General features: G+C 35.4%; 4 protein-coding genes and 1 non-coding gene across 5 annotated transcripts; 3 read left to right on the top strand and 2 right to left on the bottom strand.

Moving 5' to 3' along the window:
• Positions 1–492: 492 nt before the first annotated feature.
• TRNAR-ACG (transfer RNA arginine (anticodon ACG)) lies at positions 493–565 on the bottom strand. Its single transcript has one exon. It is a non-coding gene; the product is annotated as a tRNA-Arg (tRNA).
• A 146-nt stretch (positions 566–711) lies between these two features.
• Positions 712–4332, top strand: LOC145601658 (uncharacterized). Its single transcript, XM_081657707.1, has 8 exons — positions 712–1012; positions 1353–1933; positions 2027–2099; positions 2964–3044; positions 3124–3187; positions 3470–3557; positions 3815–3899; positions 4037–4332. Exons 1-8 carry the CDS (start codon positions 899–901, stop codon positions 4118–4120), a joined length of 1170 nt encoding a protein of 389 aa, XP_081513833.1. The 5' UTR covers positions 712–898; the 3' UTR covers positions 4121–4332.
• Positions 4333–5162: 830 nt separating this feature from the next.
• On the bottom strand, positions 5163–11829 carry LOC145600122 (asparagine synthetase [glutamine-hydrolyzing] 2-like). The gene is made up of 14 exons (XM_081656012.1): positions 11483–11829; positions 10049–10187; positions 9558–9659; positions 9246–9387; positions 8783–8878; positions 8585–8679; positions 8137–8298; positions 7543–7623; positions 7222–7443; positions 7008–7142; positions 6440–6520; positions 6189–6275; positions 5970–6077; positions 5163–5711 (listed from the first exon to the last, which is right to left on the bottom strand). The coding sequence occupies exons 1-14, from the start codon at positions 11560–11562 to the stop codon at positions 5571–5573; spliced, it is 1671 nt and encodes a 556-aa protein (XP_081512138.1). The 5' UTR covers positions 11563–11829; the 3' UTR covers positions 5163–5570.
• Positions 11830–13517: 1688 nt separating this feature from the next.
• Positions 13518–18442, top strand: LOC145601674 (UDP-N-acetylglucosamine transporter ROCK1-like). Its single transcript, XM_081657729.1, has 7 exons — positions 13518–13832; positions 15292–15340; positions 15420–15646; positions 16273–16471; positions 16551–16694; positions 17283–17357; positions 17830–18442. Exons 1-7 carry the CDS (start codon positions 13690–13692, stop codon positions 17989–17991), a joined length of 999 nt encoding a protein of 332 aa, XP_081513855.1. The 5' UTR covers positions 13518–13689; the 3' UTR covers positions 17992–18442.
• Positions 18443–18962: 520 nt separating this feature from the next.
• On the top strand, positions 18963–19965 carry LOC145602580 (uncharacterized). Its single transcript, XM_081658765.1, has 2 exons — positions 18963–19216; positions 19302–19965. Exons 1-2 carry the CDS (start codon positions 19094–19096, stop codon positions 19728–19730), a joined length of 552 nt encoding a protein of 183 aa, XP_081514891.1. The 5' UTR covers positions 18963–19093; the 3' UTR covers positions 19731–19965.
• The last annotated feature ends 407 nt before the right edge of the window (positions 19966–20372 follow it).

Genomic DNA, 20372 nt, shown 5'->3' with positions numbered 1-20372 from the left:
CGATTTTATTGGGTGTAAATATTACAAACTGTGTTTATTAAATGATATTTCATCTGAACACATAATTATAGAATTGAATTCCTTGTTGAATAATGTTACCTTTGTAGTTTGTACATCATACTGGCAATACTTCTGTATAATATATAGTGTATTATACACCATGTTATTGCTACTCCATAGCAAGTTTATATTAATTAATGTATTACCTTTTGAGGTTGAGGTGGTGGAGTAATGACATCAATCTCTTATACGAAGTACAAAATAAAATAACATATAACCTCTAAATTAGAGAAAATACATTGTCTCTAACTTATAAAACCCACTTACATTATGTGATATATTACAAATAACTTGTAAGTACATCAACTTAACCAATATGTATGATTTTTCAAATACACCACCTAGACAGCCGCCTATACATATAAGTCATACTCATAACTTCACAAGTCATAACTAGAAAAAATAAAAAGTTACTAAAAAAACAAACAAAAACGACTCCACTGGGGATCGAACCCAGAATCTCTGGTTTCGTAGACCAGCGCCTTATCCATTGGGCCATGGAGTCATATTGATAACTAGTTCTGTAGTCTAAATTTACACTATATATTTAGTATTCGATAACTTTATAATGAAGCCAATACAGAAAATCTGATGAAGACTTGTCACCTAATGCTTCCTTTTGCTAGCGGTCTCAGGGTTTGGGCTTCTCATTTAAAATAAAAAATAGAAATAATAAAAGTCAGATAATCTCATTTGACAATCAGATAATAGACAAATTTTCCAATTTTGGGAACAATTTATCCATTGTTTTTTTCTCATCACTTTGCTGTTAGATGATCTTGTGAGATGTTTGTTTTGGGTATTTGATTATTGGTAATTTCTGGGTTAAACAAATGAAATGGGAAAGCAACGATCTTTTCGTAGTAAAGCAGTAAATCTTGTCTCAGACCTCACCACTGTCCTCCTTAACCCCATTTCTGATAAAATCTCCAAGAATCCCCCTTCTCCTCCTGTATGTCTCTTTCTCTCTCTCTCTCTCTTTCTCTTGTTTTTTGTTGCAATTTCTTGGTTTTTTATGATTTTTTGGAATTTTGGTGCAACTTAATTTCATGGGTTTGTTGTTATTTGAGCTTAATTTGAAGCAATTTCATGGGTTATATTGATTGATTTGAGTTTAATTTGATGGATTTGATGGTACTTGAGCTGAAGTTTAAGCAATTTCTGTATACCCATTTCATGAATTCTTTGTCATATTGTTGTTTTTATGCTTTTAGGGTTTATCTTAATGTAACTTAGGATTGTGGGTTTTTGTTTAAATATGCATTGATTAATTTTATTTTATTTTTATTTAGGAGAATAATGATGTTGACTCAGAGGAAAGTCAGCTTGAATCAATTTGTGAAGAGGGTTCTGTAACTTCAGTTGATGGACCTGATACCTCATCTTTCACTGCATTCCTTTATTCTCTTTTAAAAGATGATTACTTTAGTGCCGAAAGAGATGACGGGCAGCAGAATAATATTAATGCACCTGTAAAAGATGAATCTGAATCTGAACCTGAAAGTGAAATTAGAGCTGAAATTAAACCCGAACCTGTAAAGGCAGAACCCGAAAATGTGAGTGTTGTGAAAGAGAGTGGTGGAAAGAGAGGGTTGATTTCTAAGGGGAGACAGTCTATTGGTAAAGCTATGAATTATGCTGCCAGATTAGCATGGTTCCGGAATCAAGCATCGGAGAGGACGCCCAAGTCTGAAGCTAACACTGATGGTAATGATGGAAGTCAGGATGAAGGAAATATAAGGCCGATGGAGAGTGTAGTGGAACTCCCTGGCATGTCTGATAAGTCATTGCTTCTTTCACAGAAAACCCGGATCATACTATATGCTTCCCTTCCATCCCTTGTCAAAGGGAGGAAATGGGTGTTGCTCTACAGGTGTTGGATCACTGTCCTAGTGCATTTAGATTTTGATTTCTAAAAAAGAGTGTTTGATGATATGTTTTCTGACTGTTATATGGTGTCCTGCAGTACATGGAAGCATGGCATATCACTCTCAACCCTATACCGGAAAAGCATGCTCTGCTCTGGCTTGAGCTTGCTGGTATCTTCTTTTCCACCTTTTTTTTACCTATCTTTATTATAAGAACACTATTAGTGAACAAGAACTGAAGAACCTTTATACCCCCTTTTTCTTATTCAATACAAGCCTAAAACTCTTCCACTCATTCTGATGCCTCAGAAAGTTGATTGTTTACCAAAGATATTCATCTTACGATTTGCATTGCATGTGTTTGTGTATAAAATACAAAGTTTGGTCTGGCTTTGTTTCACATTTGTGCCGTGTTCTTTTTATGGAAGTAGTTTTGCTTTTGAACACTCCTTGAATTGGAAGAATGATTCATCTAATGTGAAAGATTGATTGGACAATTGAAATTTGATATGTTTCTGATGATGGTTTTCAGCCTTTTAGCTCCTGGAATTGCATTCACTATATTTGAGTAACTGTTTCTGGTGAACATTTGGTCATAAAATCATCCTCACTAATACTCCCTCCGTCCCCTTTTGATAGTCCCTTATGGGCATTTTTCACGGGAATTAATAAACACAAATAAGAATAGTAAAAGTACGTTGAAAAAGTAAAGTGACATTGGGTATGCAAAAAAGTAGAGAGAGAAAGTAATAAAAGTACATGGGAAAACAAAATTTACATGAGAAAGTTAAATTTGCACAAATATTATTGCAAATTGGAGAGAATTTTGGTAAAAAATTAATATTAATGGTTGTTGGAAAAAACAAATGGGGTGAACATTTTGGGACTAAAATTTGCCCATAAGGGACTATCAAAAGGGGACGGAGGGAGTACTTTTTCACTAGCCTGTTGCATCTTATGTAACTTTAGGAATGTTTCTTATCATCTTGCTCTTTGAAAACTTAGTTTTCATCATGAACTGGTGGTATTGGACAGGTGGTTGGTGATCGAGGTGGTGCAGTTTTTGGCGGATTGGTTGAGGCGCCTCTTAAACCTTCTAAAAGCAGGAGGTATCAGGTGAGTTTGACCCGTAGACTTTCTTACGCTTGTGGTTTGATTTCTGCAATGCTAGTCTAATTCCTCTATGCATACTCAGGGGTCAAATAGCACATTTCTTTTTACCGATGTACCTGGCCAGCCGATTATATATCGCCCCACAGGTACCAATATTGAAGCTGTGCTGCATATTTAAAGTACTTCATTAGACTATATCAGTATGTATTTAGGAATTTAATGCTAAGTTACCATATGAGATGGCTTATGTTTAAGTCACTTTTAGAAAAAGTCCACTGCTATCTTGCTTTTCCTTATAAACTGAAGTGAGGTTGTAGTTATGATTTGGAGCACTGTTCTTGTGCATTAAAAATCTGTCCGGTTATCAACATGTCATTTTATGCAATTTTCTTTTTAGTGGATTCAGATAAAATATTTCGTGTCTGCAGGTGTAAATCGATATTATACAGTGTGTTCTCCTGATTTCCTAGCAATGGGCGGTGGTCGTCACTTTGCACTCTACCTTGACAGTGATCTGTAAGTTAAATCTCTTGTTGAGAGCCATCTCTTCTTAGATTGCAAGAATTCTTATTTTATTATACTTCATTTTATTTATTTTGAGGGGGTAAAGACTGTTAAGATGTATTTGTATTGAAGTAAAAAAGTAATGTAGAGGACCTAGCGGACAAGGGCCTTCGAACATGAGAAAAAGTTGTCTTGATATTAGTCAAAAGATATTATTCCATTGAATACTGAATATGTTATAACTCCAATTTCTTGCTATACTTGAACAGATTAAATGGATCAAGTGCAGCATCTGACACCTATGGGAATTCTTGCCTTGCTCTTTCTGAAGATTTTGTGGTGAAAGAAGTTGAGGTGATATTTGACTTTTCCTGGATACTCTTATCTGTCCCATTCATGTCTCTGTTATATGTTCAAGTTTCATAGTGAAGTTTAAGTTTTGGAATGAAGCAAAACTTTGACTAACTGCTTTTACCTTCTACCTTCTGCAGTTATGGGGATTTGTAAATGCTTCAAAGTACGAGGAAATTCTTGCTTTAAGTCAGAATGAGCTACCTGGTATTTGTAGATGGTGACTTGTAAACAGTTAATAATGCCGGAGTGATTAAGCTTCTGGAATCACGATTTTGCCAGGTTGTAGGTGTTGTTTGTTAACTAACGCGTTAATGCCCAACATTGTATATATTCAACTGTATCATCTACTGTTTTACCATGACAATGGGAAGAGACTTTAAAGCTACTGCTTTTGTACATAAATATAAAGCTGTATGTATATTTAGTTATTACTGATTTACTGCTGTGAGATTACTTATTACTGCTGTGAGATTACTTATTACTGATTTAGTTTAGTAGATTATCGCCAATGTCCTCATTTCTCTTGAGGATTACTTATGAATAGTGAGATTATCGTCAATGTCATTTCTGTTGAGGAATTCAAATGAATTAAGCTAGCTATCTAATAGGAACTTAGGGCATGTTCTCTTCAACTTAATTTCAGTTCAATTCAGTTTCTAATTCCTTCTTTCATAAACAATTCAATTCAGTTCAGCTCAGTAAATTAGAACAGGCCCTTAGTGTCTTACATGATGTAAAAAGTTTGCAAGGCACTTACTTTTGCCTCTAATTTAGCACAAACTCTGTTGGCCTACAAATTTATTTCATGCTACTCATTTCATATCTTTAACCAACTGCTTTTCTTTTCTCCCTATTCTCTCCCTCCTATAGACATTCATTTAAGGTATGGATGCCTAAAACCCTAGTTTATCATTGTGTTGGACTTCATTTACGCATCACATCCAGATTGTACAGGTGTATTGCAACGAGTCCTTGTAATCATATACGTAGTAGAAAAAATAGGGAAAGAAATTGTTCATAGAAAAATATACAAAACTACTTTCGAGTGAACATATACAAAATTTCAACCACAATTAGTGCCATCAAGAAGTGTGATACACTTCGTGCTTGCTTTGTCTAACTCAATAATAAACTTGAACTTACAATGTTAACACTTCACACGAAAGCACCTATGATCTAAACACATTTAGAAATCTTAAACAAGTGCTTTAAGTTTCAATTACTGAGGCTTATTTCTAAAATTGGTAGAAGAGCAACAACATATTCCAAGGAACTGTATTCAAGATTACAAGCAGCTAAAAAAGTAATAACTAAGAGATCTGAGGGGAAGAGGATCCTAAAAGACCGATTCCAGCCAATATAAAAGGGCCACTATAACAAAAGTGCAGAACAAATTGTCAAAAAAAATCATTCGAAAATCAGAATTAATCTTTTGCGCCATTTAAAGTTAAAAGAAACAAGGAATTCTCCACCCTTTTTTCCCGAGCAACCCAAAGTCCATGCAAAATATCCCTCTGGAAACAAGGCGCCATGAGATTGCTTCTCAAGAGAAAATGCACCAGCGACCAGAGTCCTCAATTTGACAGCTTTGGCAGTCTTTGTTATTGACTCCGTCTTGATCTCTCAATGGTTGACGTAAACACTGGAATAACATTTGTATACAGCTTCTTGCTAGTAAGCAGATTCATGAACCCCAAGAGCAGCACGACCAGATGGATCAAGGTTTTTCGACCATGCAGCATCCCACTCCACTGCTTTAGCAGTACTGCAGGCAATACTTGGACCACCTGGAACAGTTTGTCTAGCAGCATTCTGCTCAAACAGAACCATCAAATGACATTTAAAATTCCCGTCAAAAAAAAAAAAAAAAAAAAAAAAAAAAAAAAAAAAAAAATGACATTTAAAATGATCATATATATACATATATAATTATCAGAGACCAGGGCTAAACATGGTGAGGACAACACGGGAAAATGGAAGTGAGGAGTCAATCAACACTAAATAGTAATTACATTAAAGATGCCCAAATCCACAATTGAGAGAAGGCCAAAAGAGGTTAATTATCCTTACCTTTGGAAATAATTTTTCAAAAATTGCCCTGTAATAATACCCTTCTTTAGTTGTTGGAGTATTTTCAGGGTAAATAAAATTTGCATTTGCCAAAATTGAATCTGTAACCTGAAAAGGTTTGTTGTCAAAGGTTATTAACAAGTGAGATATCGAATAGAGTGGGCAGAGGCCCAAACCGATGAAATTGAAGGCTTTAATCACCATAATCAAGACTCATACATGTTTGCTAGCGTGATCCTTCAAGCCATCAATCCAACTGTACCCCACTCCATCACTGAACTGTTCCTTCTGCCGGTACAATATGTGCTAAAGCCAAAATTGCAAAAAATAATCATCAGTCTCTTTGGTGCCCCATAAATCAGTAAGATCACAAAATTATGAGAAAAGACCCCCTATAAAAATCTTTAACGAATGTCCTACTACCCATTGACAGAAAAGGTACAATAAATATAGCTAAAGTAACAACGCACCTTGGGCAGGTACGGTTTCTTTTCATCATCAAAAGCATTCCGTAAAATCCACTTCTCAATTCTCCCTTGATCACGTTTTATCTGCAAATTTTGTTAAAATAAATGAAAATGCATACTAAATTCCACCCTTACGGATTTTCATTAATTATATCACAATGAAACCTTTTATTCTTAAAATATCCATCCAATACAAGGTTTCATTGTGCAATATATGTTCAAAAGCACATGCATTGCTCTTATGAATTATGATTGGTTCATACAGGAAGATTTTTAGCCAGATAAAACAATTAGTGGGGAATAATTTTTTTCTAAAGCAATATGTAAGAAGTACGAGCATATAGTTTCAACACTCTTATCCATTTCCCCTTCCCATAATCCAGCCCCAAAAGTTAGAAAGGGAAAATAACAAAAATGCAACAGGTGCATCAACAGTAAGCAATTCATTATCAATCTCAAGGAAGCTTACTTGAGCAGTAGTAAACTAGTAAAGTATATTGGCAGCAGAAATTGACATTAGTTGATGTTTCCATATAACATTAAGAAATATATATAAGAAATTTTCAGTTACCATTTTCCACTCTGGATCAATACTCATTGCAACATTAATAAATTCTTTATCCAGAAAGGGAACACGTGCTTCAACACCCCAGGCTGATGTTGACTTATTGGCCCTCAGGCAATCATACAGATGAAGAGCTTTAATCTGAACAATACAAACACCAGATCAAAGACACAGTCAAAATATTGTAAATGAAAAGAAAATATTCACAGCCAAGGAATACCTTTCTGCATGTTTCCTCATGGAGTTCCTTCTTGTTAGGTGCCTTGTGGAAGTACAAGTAACCACCAAAAATTTCATCAGATCCTTCACCAGAGAGAACCATCTTTACTCCAAGGGATTTGATTTTGCGAGACATCAAAAACATAGGGGTGCTGGCTCTGATAGTTGTAACGTCATAGGTTTCTATATGATATATAACCTCTTCAAGTGCATCTATGCCTTCCTAAATTTGAGAAGGAAAACTGTAGTTGTCTAGTGTAGATAGAGTGAAACTTGAGTTAATCTTATATCAAAATCAGGCGAATTCGTAAGAAGAAAGTACCTGAACAGTGAAAGTAAGCTCATGATGACGAGTTTTAAGATAATCAGCAACCTCTCTTGCAGCTGTGAGATCCGGAGAACCCTGAATAGCAAAAGATGAGTTTAGTTCCAAGACTCCAGACTGGCTAAAGCAAAGATCAGCTTTATTTACACATCTGGTCTACACATAGACACAGTCGTGCATATTCAAATTTAAAATGCAATGCTACCAAATGTCACTACTTCAGTATTTTAATATCCACATAATATAATTGGATTTAACTCAATTTATCTAAGAAAAACCTAGGTAAATTTAAAAGCATAACGTCATAGATACTTGAAATATTGTTACCAGTCAACTCTCTTCTTTCCTATCCAGAAGAACAAATTTTATGAGAACCAACTATCTGGACTTCCCCATGGAAGCCAATTTCACCAGACCCAAGATAATTAGTTATGCAATTTATGCTACATTGCTACGAGTGATTGTAACAAAGAGAAAGATGTGTCAAAATTTTCTGAGAGTTGTATTATTAACGGACATAGTGATTTGAATTAAGCAGGCACTACTGAAAGAGATGAACTGTAGATATCTGAAGTACAAAGGCATATCTACCTTCAAACCAATGCAAAAGGAATGCAACTGTGAACCCCATTGGTATGCTCCTTCCATTTCTTCCAAGTGACGTGATGCTACAGCAGCAACAAGAGATGAATCCAGTCCACCCGACAGAAGTACACCAAATGGGACATCTGTCATTAATCTCTTAAGAACAGACTGTATAAAATTATAAGAGGAGATTAACAAATCAGAATGTAGATTTATTAAAAGATCTAAGTAAATCACAAACCACACAGGAAAAAGAAATTTAACAAATACAACAGTTACAATTTTGCATTCTGCAACAAGAGAAAAGATTTCTTCTCTTTTAAGTATTCAAAAAAACGAAGTCAAGTCAGGAGCAAGGGGGGGGAAAAGGCTGTGTAGTAAAGTGAGGAACAAAGGAAAAAAGTCGAGATATTAAGTACTGCTATAATAGACAATATTAACATGTATAATATACCTTTTCAAAAGCTTCACGTAAAACTATTGGATCATATTGAGCTGAAGGTATCTGCTCTGAGAACCATGGTGGGTTGTACCACCTTCTTAACTCGCCTGCAACGTGTTAAATGAAACAGTATTTAATTCGTTAATCCCTAATCTTTAAATTTGAATCACATCTTATCCAAGATAGTCTACGAACTAGATAAAAGCATACCCTGTTTGCTTGAATATATATGTCCCGGGGGAAAAGTGATAAATCGTTCACAATCATCACTTAAGGCCTTCATCTCAGAAGCAAACCAAATGGACCCTGCAAAGAAAACATTTTTATTGTAAATAAAACTCATGACTATGAAAGATAAAAGTGTCTGTAGCTACTGCTACTGTGCTACATTTTTGTAATTGGGAGGTAGGAGGGAGGACAAAAGAACACAAAGGTCAACACCCAAAAGAGTTGTAATAGTCAATATTCTTGAGACAAAAAGCAATTATAGGATAGCATGCCCAAAAATGTGTATGAAATAATGAATGACAGCTAGTATCACACAATTAAAACATCATAACAAAGTGGAGGTTAAAGCTTTAAATTTAAAGACATTAAAGCAATCAGCAAAGCATCATAAGATTGCATCACCACCATAATGAATCAATGAAACATATACTATAATTTGGCATACCATCAGGACCCCAACCCATGTACAGTGGGGTAATTCCAATACCATCACGAGCAGCAATGAAGTTTTTATCGCGTGTATCAAGAAGTACAAAGGAGAACATCCCATCGAGCATATCCACAAACTCTTCCCCATATTCTTCATACTAACAAAGAAGGAAAAAAAAAAAAAAAAAAAAAAAAAAAAAAAAAAAAAAAAAGTAGCTCACGTTTAAGTAAGGATCCAATGTCCCATAACCAAGTATTTTCAAATTAAATTTGGTGAGTGTTAGGATGGTAAACAACAAGAAAGAGTACATAACATTCAGGTACTTACAAGGTGAGCAATTACTTCGCAATCACTGCCAGTGCGAAACTGATGCGATTTCAGCTTCAGCTCCTCTCGTAACTGTTTGTGGTTGTATATCTCTCCATTGACCTGACAATAAAATAATCCGTGTATCATATAAAGGCTGAGTTAATTATGCTTAAATGTGTGCTTTGCATCTAATAGTTGATAATCCATGCATCCTGATGCTGGATTTCAGAAAACTAGCAACAAAGGAGATATATGCTTGGATGCATACTTTGCATCTAACAGTAAATAATATATACAAGCAACAACATATTACAGATTACAGATGATGATGATGAAACAGAAATATTGTCCCTTAGTAATAAACTTCACATCATTCCAAAAAGGCATACAAAGTAATAAACTTCACATCATTCTAATATGTGAAATAATCTCTGATACATACAAAGTATATACATTCAAAATTAAATAAAATAAAAATAAAAAAAAGATGGGATGGAAAGTTAAATTACTGTGACAACAATGGTCTTGTCCTCATTATAAAGTGGCTGATCTCCCGAAGTGGGATCAACGATAGCTAACCGCTGATGAGCAAGGTAACAATTCTCAAAGCAGTGTATGCCACTCCAGTCAGGGCCTCTATGACGTAACCTAACATTGACAGAAGACTAACAATCAGGCAAAGTTATACACTGAATATAGTGTTCTTGTCACACAAAGAAAGATACGATGAATTGTACAAACACCAAACTTTCTTGACTAAACCATCACATCTCACACAAAATAGGCATAAAACAGAACAGACATTTGGGAAAAAAAAACAGATACCCAAAAGTACTACTACCTCCCTTAGAATTAGATAGCCTCATTTCTCCTACAACTCTTATCTCATTTAAAAGCCCCATTTCTCAATTTGGGTGGGGTTTGTCATCCATTAAAATCAGTTTTTAATCATTATGATTCAACAAAGCCCTCTAACCCTTGTATATTTGATCATGGGTAGTATGTAGATTTTAAGAGCTGAAAACACAATCACTTGAATATTTCTAGCATAAGTTGACTGATTTGAGGGGTATAGTAACAACTTCCCAAGCAAAGATAATTAATTCAACTCACTTATTTGTTATTACCCTCTCAAACTCACCAGTGACGAATTATGTTACTTTCGTCTATCTCCCTTCTCTATAATTCATTTGAATCTATTCTATTCTATTGTGATAACAAAGAATGTATAAAAGTAACGATTATCGTTACCCTTTCCCTCCTTCATTGGATTCCATTCCATCCTATTTCCTTTAACCATACCAAGCACACCCTAGAGGGTGTATTTTAATCAACAAACAATAATCATCTTACCTAAACTATCTGGAATAAGCTAAAAAAGAATAAAAACACTCTCAATCGGTCTCACGTGTGATGTTCTTGTACTTCAATGAACCTCTCTCACGGTCATTTTCATTGACATGATCCAAATCACTTCTATCTCACCTCGTCCACTTTACTTGTTCCTTATCCAAGCTTCTCACAATTCAAAATAGGTATATCCCAATTCAAAACAATCCAATTTCACTCATTATTCATAATTCATGAACATCTTTTTAATAAAATAAAAAAAAAAAATTCATGAACATCTTAATTCTTAATAATCTCCAACAAACAATTTAAAAAAATGTCACATACATTCAACATTATTATCAAGTAACAAAACCATCATAAGTGCATTACATTGCAATTAAAAATACATAAACAACCTATATACACCTAAAAAAATCAAAAAAAATCATAATTAATTAAAACTAATTGACTATTACTGGTAACATTATCAACAGAAAATGCCTAATATATCATCAAGCGAATAAATTCCCAAACACACCAAACAAATTATTCTAAAAACACTATGAAAAATTGAAATTAAAAAAAAGCGGTGAAAATAACAATGCAATTACCTCCGAGAAAGCTCGATGATTCTAGACCTCTTAATGTGAGAAGTATCGAGACATCCGAAGACGGCAAGTATGCCACACATGATGATGATGATGGCGGCTTCTTTCTCTCACTTACTTTCTCTCTCTTACTTTCTCTCTCTACCTTTCTCTCTTAAAACTCTGTTATTTAATTTATTACCAAGTCAGAAAAAATGTAGGTAGTGATGCTAAAATGGTGCAGGATATATAACCCCGCCAATCGGAGCCGTTGATGCTACTGGAATCACAAATATTCTACTTTTTATTTTTCTTTTCATTTCATTTTTTTATTTTTGCTCTAAGACTAAAACTAGGGTTTTGCCTTTTTGGCAGCTCTAGTTTTTTTTTAAGAAAATAAATGGTTTTGTGGGACCTTTTTGCGTTAAAAAAAAGGGCAATTGGGATGAAGAGAGGGTTTAGATTCTGTCTCACTTTCAAGTGTGAAATTGTCTTTATTTGGTGATTACTGAATAGTGAGCGGCTGAGGCAGCGCCCATTAACCTTGACCATTGCTAGTGATTATGGCTTTGTGGAGAATATTACCTAGTCAGTAGACTCTAATAGTCTAATTTATCGGGGTGTTTGATAGGGGGAAAGGTAAAGGTAATCTTGCCTTCAATTACTTTTATGTAGAAAGATTCGAATTTAACTCTCTTTAGGATGCGAAATAATAAGTCTTATCAAGTGAGTCAAGTCTTACTTGATTTGAGAAATCTTTCTAGCTTATTTTAACCTCTTTTATCGTCATTTTCAAAAACAAACGCATCATAACGATGATTGTATTAATTGTGATTGTAAGTATGAAGACATTTAGGTAGTTTGTCTAATAAGCCAAATTTTAATGGGATTTTTGTGTTCATTTGGTTTTTCATGGTTTAAATAAGTTATCTATCTATTTATTAAGAGAAGTTATTGGGTGAGACTTCATGAGACCAACACAATATAAGGAAAACTCAACCTTTAAAAATGTTAAATCATATATAAAGATATTACCAAACAATTAACTATGTCATCCAAACAATTAATTATATCATCTAGCGTATATATTAAATATACACAACCTTCATATGTGGCTAACAACACCGTGTGGCATGCCACACTTTGTTTTTTTTTTAATGAATGGTCGGGGTTACTTGGTCAGTTAACGGTTACTCACTCGGTTGATCAGGGGGTACCTGGTCAGTCAGGGTTTACTCGGTTGATCAAGAGTTATCTGAACAGTCAGGGGTTACTCACTCGATCAACCAGGGGATACTCACTCAATCAGTCAAGGGTTACTCACTCAGTCAAACAGGGGTTACTCACTCGATCAACCAGGGGATACTCACTCAATCAGTCAAGGGTTACTCACTCAGTCAAACAGGGGTTACTCACTAGGTCAGTCAGGGGTTACTCGGTTGATCAGGGGTAACTTAGTCAGTTAATGTTTACTTGGTTAAGGGTTACTCGATCGACCATGGGTTACCAGGTTAGGAGAAACTCATGTGTTAGCTGGCCACACGGTGGGTGTGGTCGACCACTCACAAAATTTACTGTTAAAAATTTTATCTGAACAATTAACTCTATTATCCAGGTAATCACTTATAGCAACCAAACAATAAGCCATGTCATCGAAGTAGTTACTGAAACCATCCCAACAATTAATCTTATGATATAAGTAGTTACTGATATCAACCAAACAATTAACCATGTCATCCAAGTAGTTACTAATATCATGTAACTTAAACTCTTAAAAATATCATCCAAACAATTAATCATATCATCCAACCTAAAAATTAAAGATATCATCCAAAAAATTAACCATATATTATTTGATCAGATAAAATGTCACTCTAATTCCATAAATCCATGTTAAATAAATCAAATAATATAATCATAGTTAAATCAACAACGTTTTTCATTAACTATTTAAATGTCTTAAGTAACACTTCCGAACAAACGGCCCTTGCCTTTGGACTCATTTAAAGATTAAGACCTCCAAAACAAGTAAAAGGAAGAAAGCATGACCTCCTCAATCCTCATTGACCTTCCAATAAACTTTGCCTAAATTGGTCGTGCTCCAAATCTACATTGCCTTTACTTTACTTTACCAATACAACTATTCATCAAAGCAGAGCATACGAAAGAGTACATCGGCACCCAATCGCATCAATTCTGAAATCCCAGGACTTGGCGCGGGTGGCCCTCAGATGGAATCAACCAAACAAAGCACCCCTAAAACGGCAACCGCAAGAGAAGAGAGAGAAAGCTCTGAGAAAAAAATATGGATTTTCTCTGCTTTGCTCACTCTCCAGTATGGCTCTCAGCCTTTGATCTCCAAGCGCTTTACCGGGTTTCTCTCTATCCTTCTTTGATTTTCTTTTTGCCTTTTTCTTCAATTTAAAGCTGCCCAATTATTGATTTTACATGCATGTTCTTTGATTTTTATTTTGTTCATGGTATTTGTTTTGATTACATACTGTCTTTTATCTTAGGAATTTTATGCCATATATGGTAATTGGGGCTGAATTCATAATTTGGACCTTTTTGTGTCACATTTTAGAATTAGTTGATGGGTAATTGTTTGTATGAGTTTACCTGCTGCTATTAGACATATAATGTTGGTTCAATTAAGACATACTTGTATGAAATTGGTTGAATTATGCATTGGAGAATGGATATAAACATATGAAAGGTACTGGGTCCGTGGGTCGGTAGGATCTTTGTTGATTGTCAGACAATTTTCTTCTTCAATCCAAGTATACTGCCCTATCTGGTTCAATGTACCATACTACCATGAATTTCAAAGGTAAAGTTGGCCTCAACACCCTAAACTATTGCTTGGGTGCACCCTGAACCCCGAACTTTGACTAGTTGCTAGTACATCACCAAATACCAATTGGGGTGCAATGCGTGCCATTAATGGGCATTTTTTGGCATTCTAAGTGAGACATATATGGTAATTAAAGGGTATTTAATGGCAATTTTAAATGTGCAATATAGCTACTCGAAATAACCCACATGATTTTGAATTGTCCAATCTACGTTAGTAAAATAATTTACATGTGAGTTGAGAATGTTGAAAAAGGAGAGAAATATTGACTAACATATAAGATTGGTAGGGTTCTCCACTTATTAGTTAACCATTTATTGGTTAGAGGATGGAACTTGGTCGAGCTTGTATGTGGTCAGACTTTCCTATCTTGTGGGCTTGTGCTAGTGAATTCTATCTATAGCCCATAGTAAACCTTAAAGTTGATTGGGATAAAATTTAGCCACTAGGCTAACTCATCTTGACTAAGTATTCATGTAGGGTAATGGATGGCACCATAACTACATAATTGGGGCGCTGTCTTATATTCTACTTTTGTCAGTGTGATAGGTCAATTTAGCTTATGTACATGATGCTCTTAAACCAAATCTAAGTAAGTTTGGTGCAAAATGTGCTTCTACTTGCATTTTTCAAATAAGGAGGAATAAACTTTGAAGTTGGGGGTGATTGAGACTGGTACTATTTAGTGTTAACTGCAGAGTTAAACATAAGCCTTTAGTAAAATTACGGCCTAGCATTTTGTCAAACAGCACCATACCTTAATTTTCATTTTTCGTTTATTTATATAATCACATCCCAATTCCAAGTCAGACTCTGTCTCATGTCATGATCATAGCACTTGGTGCTGTTTGGTATGCTATTTAAATTATGCAGCTAACAAAGCTCTGTCTAAACTCTAAAGCAGTTCTTGTTGTTTCACCAGTCTCCATAATTTTTTCTTCTCTTGTATCAACTTGTTGAATGTTGTTTTTTCTTGTAGGCGAGATGTAATCGTAACTTCATCAGTTTTGGCATGTGAAGTTGCAAAGGTGATCCAATTACTGTATTTTTAGCTTTCCACCATGACATTGTATTATTTTATGATCCTGAATTCTTTTTGTCCTTCAGGTTATATGTGCTTTCACGGTCCTCATATTCAATGGTAGCTTGAAAAAATTATGCAAAGATTGGTCTTTACTCAGGGCATTGACCTTTTCAGGACTCCCAGCTGCGATTTATGCACTGCAGAATAGTTTACTTCAGATTTCTTACCAAAATCTTGACTCCCTTACATTTTCAATGCTAAACCAGACAAAATTATTCTTCACAGCCTTCTTTGGGTATATGATATTAAGGTAAGATTTCAGTAAGTAATATTAGTGCCTATCTTATTTTCTGAATTTTTCGAGTCAAAGAAAGGTACAATGGGTACTTTGTGGCTTGTAGTTGGAGTGGTTGTAATTTATGGGGCAACTTACTTTTCAAGCTAAAGGATTTTGGTTTGTAGTTGGAGTGGTTGTAATTTATGGGGCAACTTACTTTTCAAGCTAAAGGATTTTGGTTATATTGGACTATGAGAGTGGTCTAGTTGTGTGGTTTTGTCATTTCTAGTATGCCCACAAGCCACAACACCCTCACTTGTTCTTTGAGTCCTTCAATCATTTGTGGAGTCCCTTAGATGTTTTGATTTACGTTGCTTGGGAGCAATGGGGTGTTGATCCAAGGGTTTGGTCCTTGGACTTTGCTATTGTAAGGGTATTTGTTTCTTTTTGGTCAATTTTGAACTTCTTATTGTCAATTCATTTGGTGTAAGAAAATCAAGCACAAGTATTCTTATTCCACAAAAGGTTCTAAGTAACAAAGGCCTAGATTTTGTTGAGATAGACAAAATAATGCTACCTCTTAAAATAATATATTGCAGCCCTTGTGCCGTGGATCCTTAATTATTTTGGATAGCTCTCCTGATTGTGATCATTTACAGGCAAAAACAATCAATTCAACAAATTGGAGCTCTATTCCTTTTGATCTTTGCTGCTGTACTTTTAAGCATTGGTGAAGGCACAAGCAAAGCTTCTAAAAGCCGGAATCCCGAAGAAGTGCTATTTTATGGAATTGTTCCTGTCTTGATAGCTTCTGTGCTTTCAGGTCTAGCTTCTTCTTTGTGTCAATGGGCTTCTCAGGTACCTTGAGCTTCTCTTTGTCACTCAGGTATCTTGAACTTCTTTTTTATCTTGATTTATATTTGTTTAATCTTTGCAGGTCAAGAAACACTCCTCATATTTAATGACCATAGAGATGTCAATTTTCGGAAGCCTGTGCCTGTTGGCCAGCTTGTCCCAGTCCCCTGATGGATATGCTATGAGAAAGCATGGCTTCTTTTATGGATGGACTCCTTTAACTCTGGTATTTTCTTTTGTCCTCGGCCACTTAATGCAGTCTCAGTTACACTTCTCTGCCGAGGGATTACGTTCTGAAATTGTAGCAATAAGTGAAATGACTGTTGAATTCACCAACGTTATCTATTTTAAGGACATTGGCCCTAAATCTTCACTAAATTGAAAATCACAATTCCCATTCCTTAAGATGTACATGATCAAAGTCCGTCAAATTATTATGTTAACAATGTTGGGATGGATATAACCACATGTTGATGTTTAGATGAAAAGGTTCCGCCTTTTGTATACACCTGTTATACTTTAATTTACATCTCCCCTCACTTACCTGTTCCCTGCTGGCCAGGGCTTGGGCCGAGCAGACTTGGCCATTCCCTGTTGGCCATTACACTCTCCTTTTCTCATCGAAAGTAAGGCCAGCCAGCCAGCCAGGATATGAATCCTGGTGCGCTGCATAAGGTGGCCTTGATGTCGTGTGAGCTAAGAGTTCAATGGAAAAATTATTATTATTATTTTTTGGTGCGAAGCTCAATGACACTGTATCATTGTGAACATGACCATTTGTGACATGAAATTTTGCTCTTTTTATTTCTTTCAGGTCCCTGTAGTAGCAAATGCCCTTGGTGGAATTCTTGTTGGGCTTGTCACAACGTATGCTGGTGGTGTCAGGAAGGCAAGTTTGCTTAGATTGAAGAAAACTTGTTTTTAATCAGTATTTTATTTTATTTTTTTTAATAATTATGTATTCTCATTTACATGATAGTAAATATTATTGTGTTTGTGAAGTTATTGTGACACACTGGAGCAAAAATTTGATGGGTAATTGGGAAGACTTATGTTTAGCTTTAGGCTCTAAATTACCACCCTCCCAGTGGCTTGTTAATGGAAAGAATACCTTCATCGGCTTCATGGGAACCATTTTGAAGTTTGTTTTTAGTAAGATTTGCATATTAAAAAACTAAAAAACATAATGAATAAGGAGTACGTTCTTTGGTTGATTTGCATATAGATCGCACTGTTTCCCACTATTCCCAGCTTTATATTAGCTTCCTGGTTTTATGTCAATTGGTCCTCGTTGCCTAGTTTGTATCAGACTCTTGCCACTGAAAAGAGTTAACAACTCACTTCATTTTACGTCTTTGCAGGGTTTTGTCATTGTTTCTGCGCTTCTTGTGACAGCCTTGCTGCAATTCATTTTTGATGGTATACCACCTTCACCGTACTGCCTTGTGGCTCTTCCCCTAGTGATTACAAGCATCTCAATGTATCAAAAGTACCCTTACCGCGCCAAAAAGAAGGAAGCTTAGACCTAAATCGTTCTGAGTTGGGGAGGATCGTTTTTTGTTTTTCTTGCCTCAACTGTATGTCTTGTATGGTAGTCTGTTCAGAATTTAATTCCTCTGGCAGACACGTTATGTCAATGCTGTAGGCAAAAAACTAATATGCAAGCATTGTGTTTCTTTTTCTCTATTCATTATAATTTGTATTAAAGTCTATTGGACTTGCCTAAACCATTGAATGATGAATATTCATTCACTAGAATGTATAGCTGAATGTCTTTTACCTGACATTCAAATGGCTTTTTGGATATCTAGGCTTCATTTGGGAATCAGAACTGAAAATTGTAACTTCTCTTCTATATAACAGAATGATGTCTGTGTTTCAAGTGTTCACTTTACGTAGTCTCACAATATGCTTTGCATATGGGGAGAGGTGAGAAAGTCAGGACAAGCTTACCAAGTTACCAATGGAGTGCCAGCCTATAGCCTAATGAAATAATCATCCTGAAGTTTATGCTCACTTTCTTCAAGTAAAGTTGTAATATATCGTGAATTCTTTTAGGGGGCGTTTGGTATGGGGTGATTAGAAAAGGTAGGGAATAAATAAGCTATTCCCTTTGTTTTTCACTAGTTTGTATGGGGTTATTTCCTTTGTTTTTCACTAGTTTGTAACGACATTATTAGTTATTACGTAGAATCATTCAATCATTCCTATTCCCTTTAACACGAGAACTAATACAATTAATTACAAGATTGTCATTTGATAACCGTCTAGCGTTTATCAAACTAACAATTATGAAACGAATTGAATCATGTGAACCCCAATTCAAATATCAATCCAATTGTTTTGAAATTTCCATATTATGATTATTAATTACTCCATATAATTTTATTTTTATTTTTTTATTTTTTTAATATAAGACAAAATAAAATAAAATGAAATTTAAAAAATCAGAAAAAATGAAAATTGAGAGTATCACTGTCACACTCCCAAATTCTCAATTTCTCCTGTAGACTATCATTTTTCTGGGTTTAAGGTGGGCTTTTGGCAGCTTCATCAGTTCATCTGCAACTCTCTCTATAATCAACTCTCTTCACAAAAACATCAAAAGAAGAAGAAGCAGCAGCAATGGCTGGAAGATTAGGAAGACGAGTAGTAAACTTCGCTAACCTCCCAATTAAGCTCCTTATGCCTTCTTCCTTCACCAACATCACCGAAATCTCTCTCAAAACCATCCCTTCTGCTTCCAAGGTATTTTCCTAATTTCATCTTCATTTTCCTCTTAATTTCTTCTCAATTTCTCTTATTTTAATTTGATCAATTTGAAATTTTGCAGATCGAAATCAAGAGGGTTTTGGAATCATTGTATGGGTTCGAAGTCGAAAAAGTTCAAACCCTAAATATGGAAGGAAAGAAGAAGCAAAGAGGTGGTATTCTTCTTGCTAAACCCGATTACAAGAAAGCGTTTGTAACCCTAAAAACCCCTCTTTCAATTTCGCCTGATCTTTTCCCTATTAAGGTGATTGAGGATGATAAGAAGGAATTGAATAAACAGTCTAAGACTAGCATTGTTGAGGCTGAGGGTCAGAAGAGGTCTCATTGGCTTGAAGGCGATGGAAACCGACCCGAAAAGGCCACGCCACGATACCGGCGTGGTGTTGGGGGTTTTGCTCCTCCTCGCCCTCGTCGTACTGCTGGTGGTGCTCCTGAGACGGCGAAATTCCCGTGGACTAGTATGAAGAGGACCCCTGCTGCTTCTAGGTAGATGCTTTACTTTTGGTATTTTGTTGCTGATTAATTATAAGCATGAGGAACTTGATGAGATAAGGTTGTTGTTTATCATGAATTCATGATGCTATCTATAAGAGTTATTTGAGGTTTTTTGCTGCTGTTTTAGTGGTTATGCTGCCATTTATGTTTTGGTTTACTGGAATTGTGACGAATTATATTGATGTTGAAAAACTGCCAAATTGTTGGTGTTGAGTAATAATTTTCTCACAGCTGTGTGATCCTCTTTGACAATCTGTTCTCAGTTGTTGATGCTATCTATGATATGAATTACTAATAGTATGTACATAGTTATGACATAGTTTGTAAGTGTCGAATCCCATATAAGCGTGCTAGTTGTATGTGTGAAATTATCCTCATTGGATAGAAGATAAGAAGGTTACCACCTTGTACTTTTAGGGAGTTACAGAGACTTAGAGCTCTCTTTATCTTGCTTATCAACTGGTTTGGGGGTAAAAGCTTACTTGGGCATGTAGTGGGTTCACTCTCTTCTTTCTTCATGGCCTGATGGGCTATCCAAACAACAACAAAAGCAACAAAGCCTTAGTCCCAAAATGATTTGGGGTTGGCTAATATGAATCGTTATAAGTAGTTGTCCCAGATAGAAAAAGGGAGTTCT

This window comes from Chenopodium album, chromosome 21 (genome assembly GCF_948465745.1).
Source record: "Chenopodium album chromosome 21, dcCheAlbu1.1, whole genome shotgun sequence".
NCBI classification, from domain to species: Eukaryota; Viridiplantae; Streptophyta; class Magnoliopsida; order Caryophyllales; family Amaranthaceae; genus Chenopodium; species Chenopodium album.
Note: the sequence above shows the minus strand (reverse complement) of the source record. Positions and strands in the feature narration are given on the sequence as shown.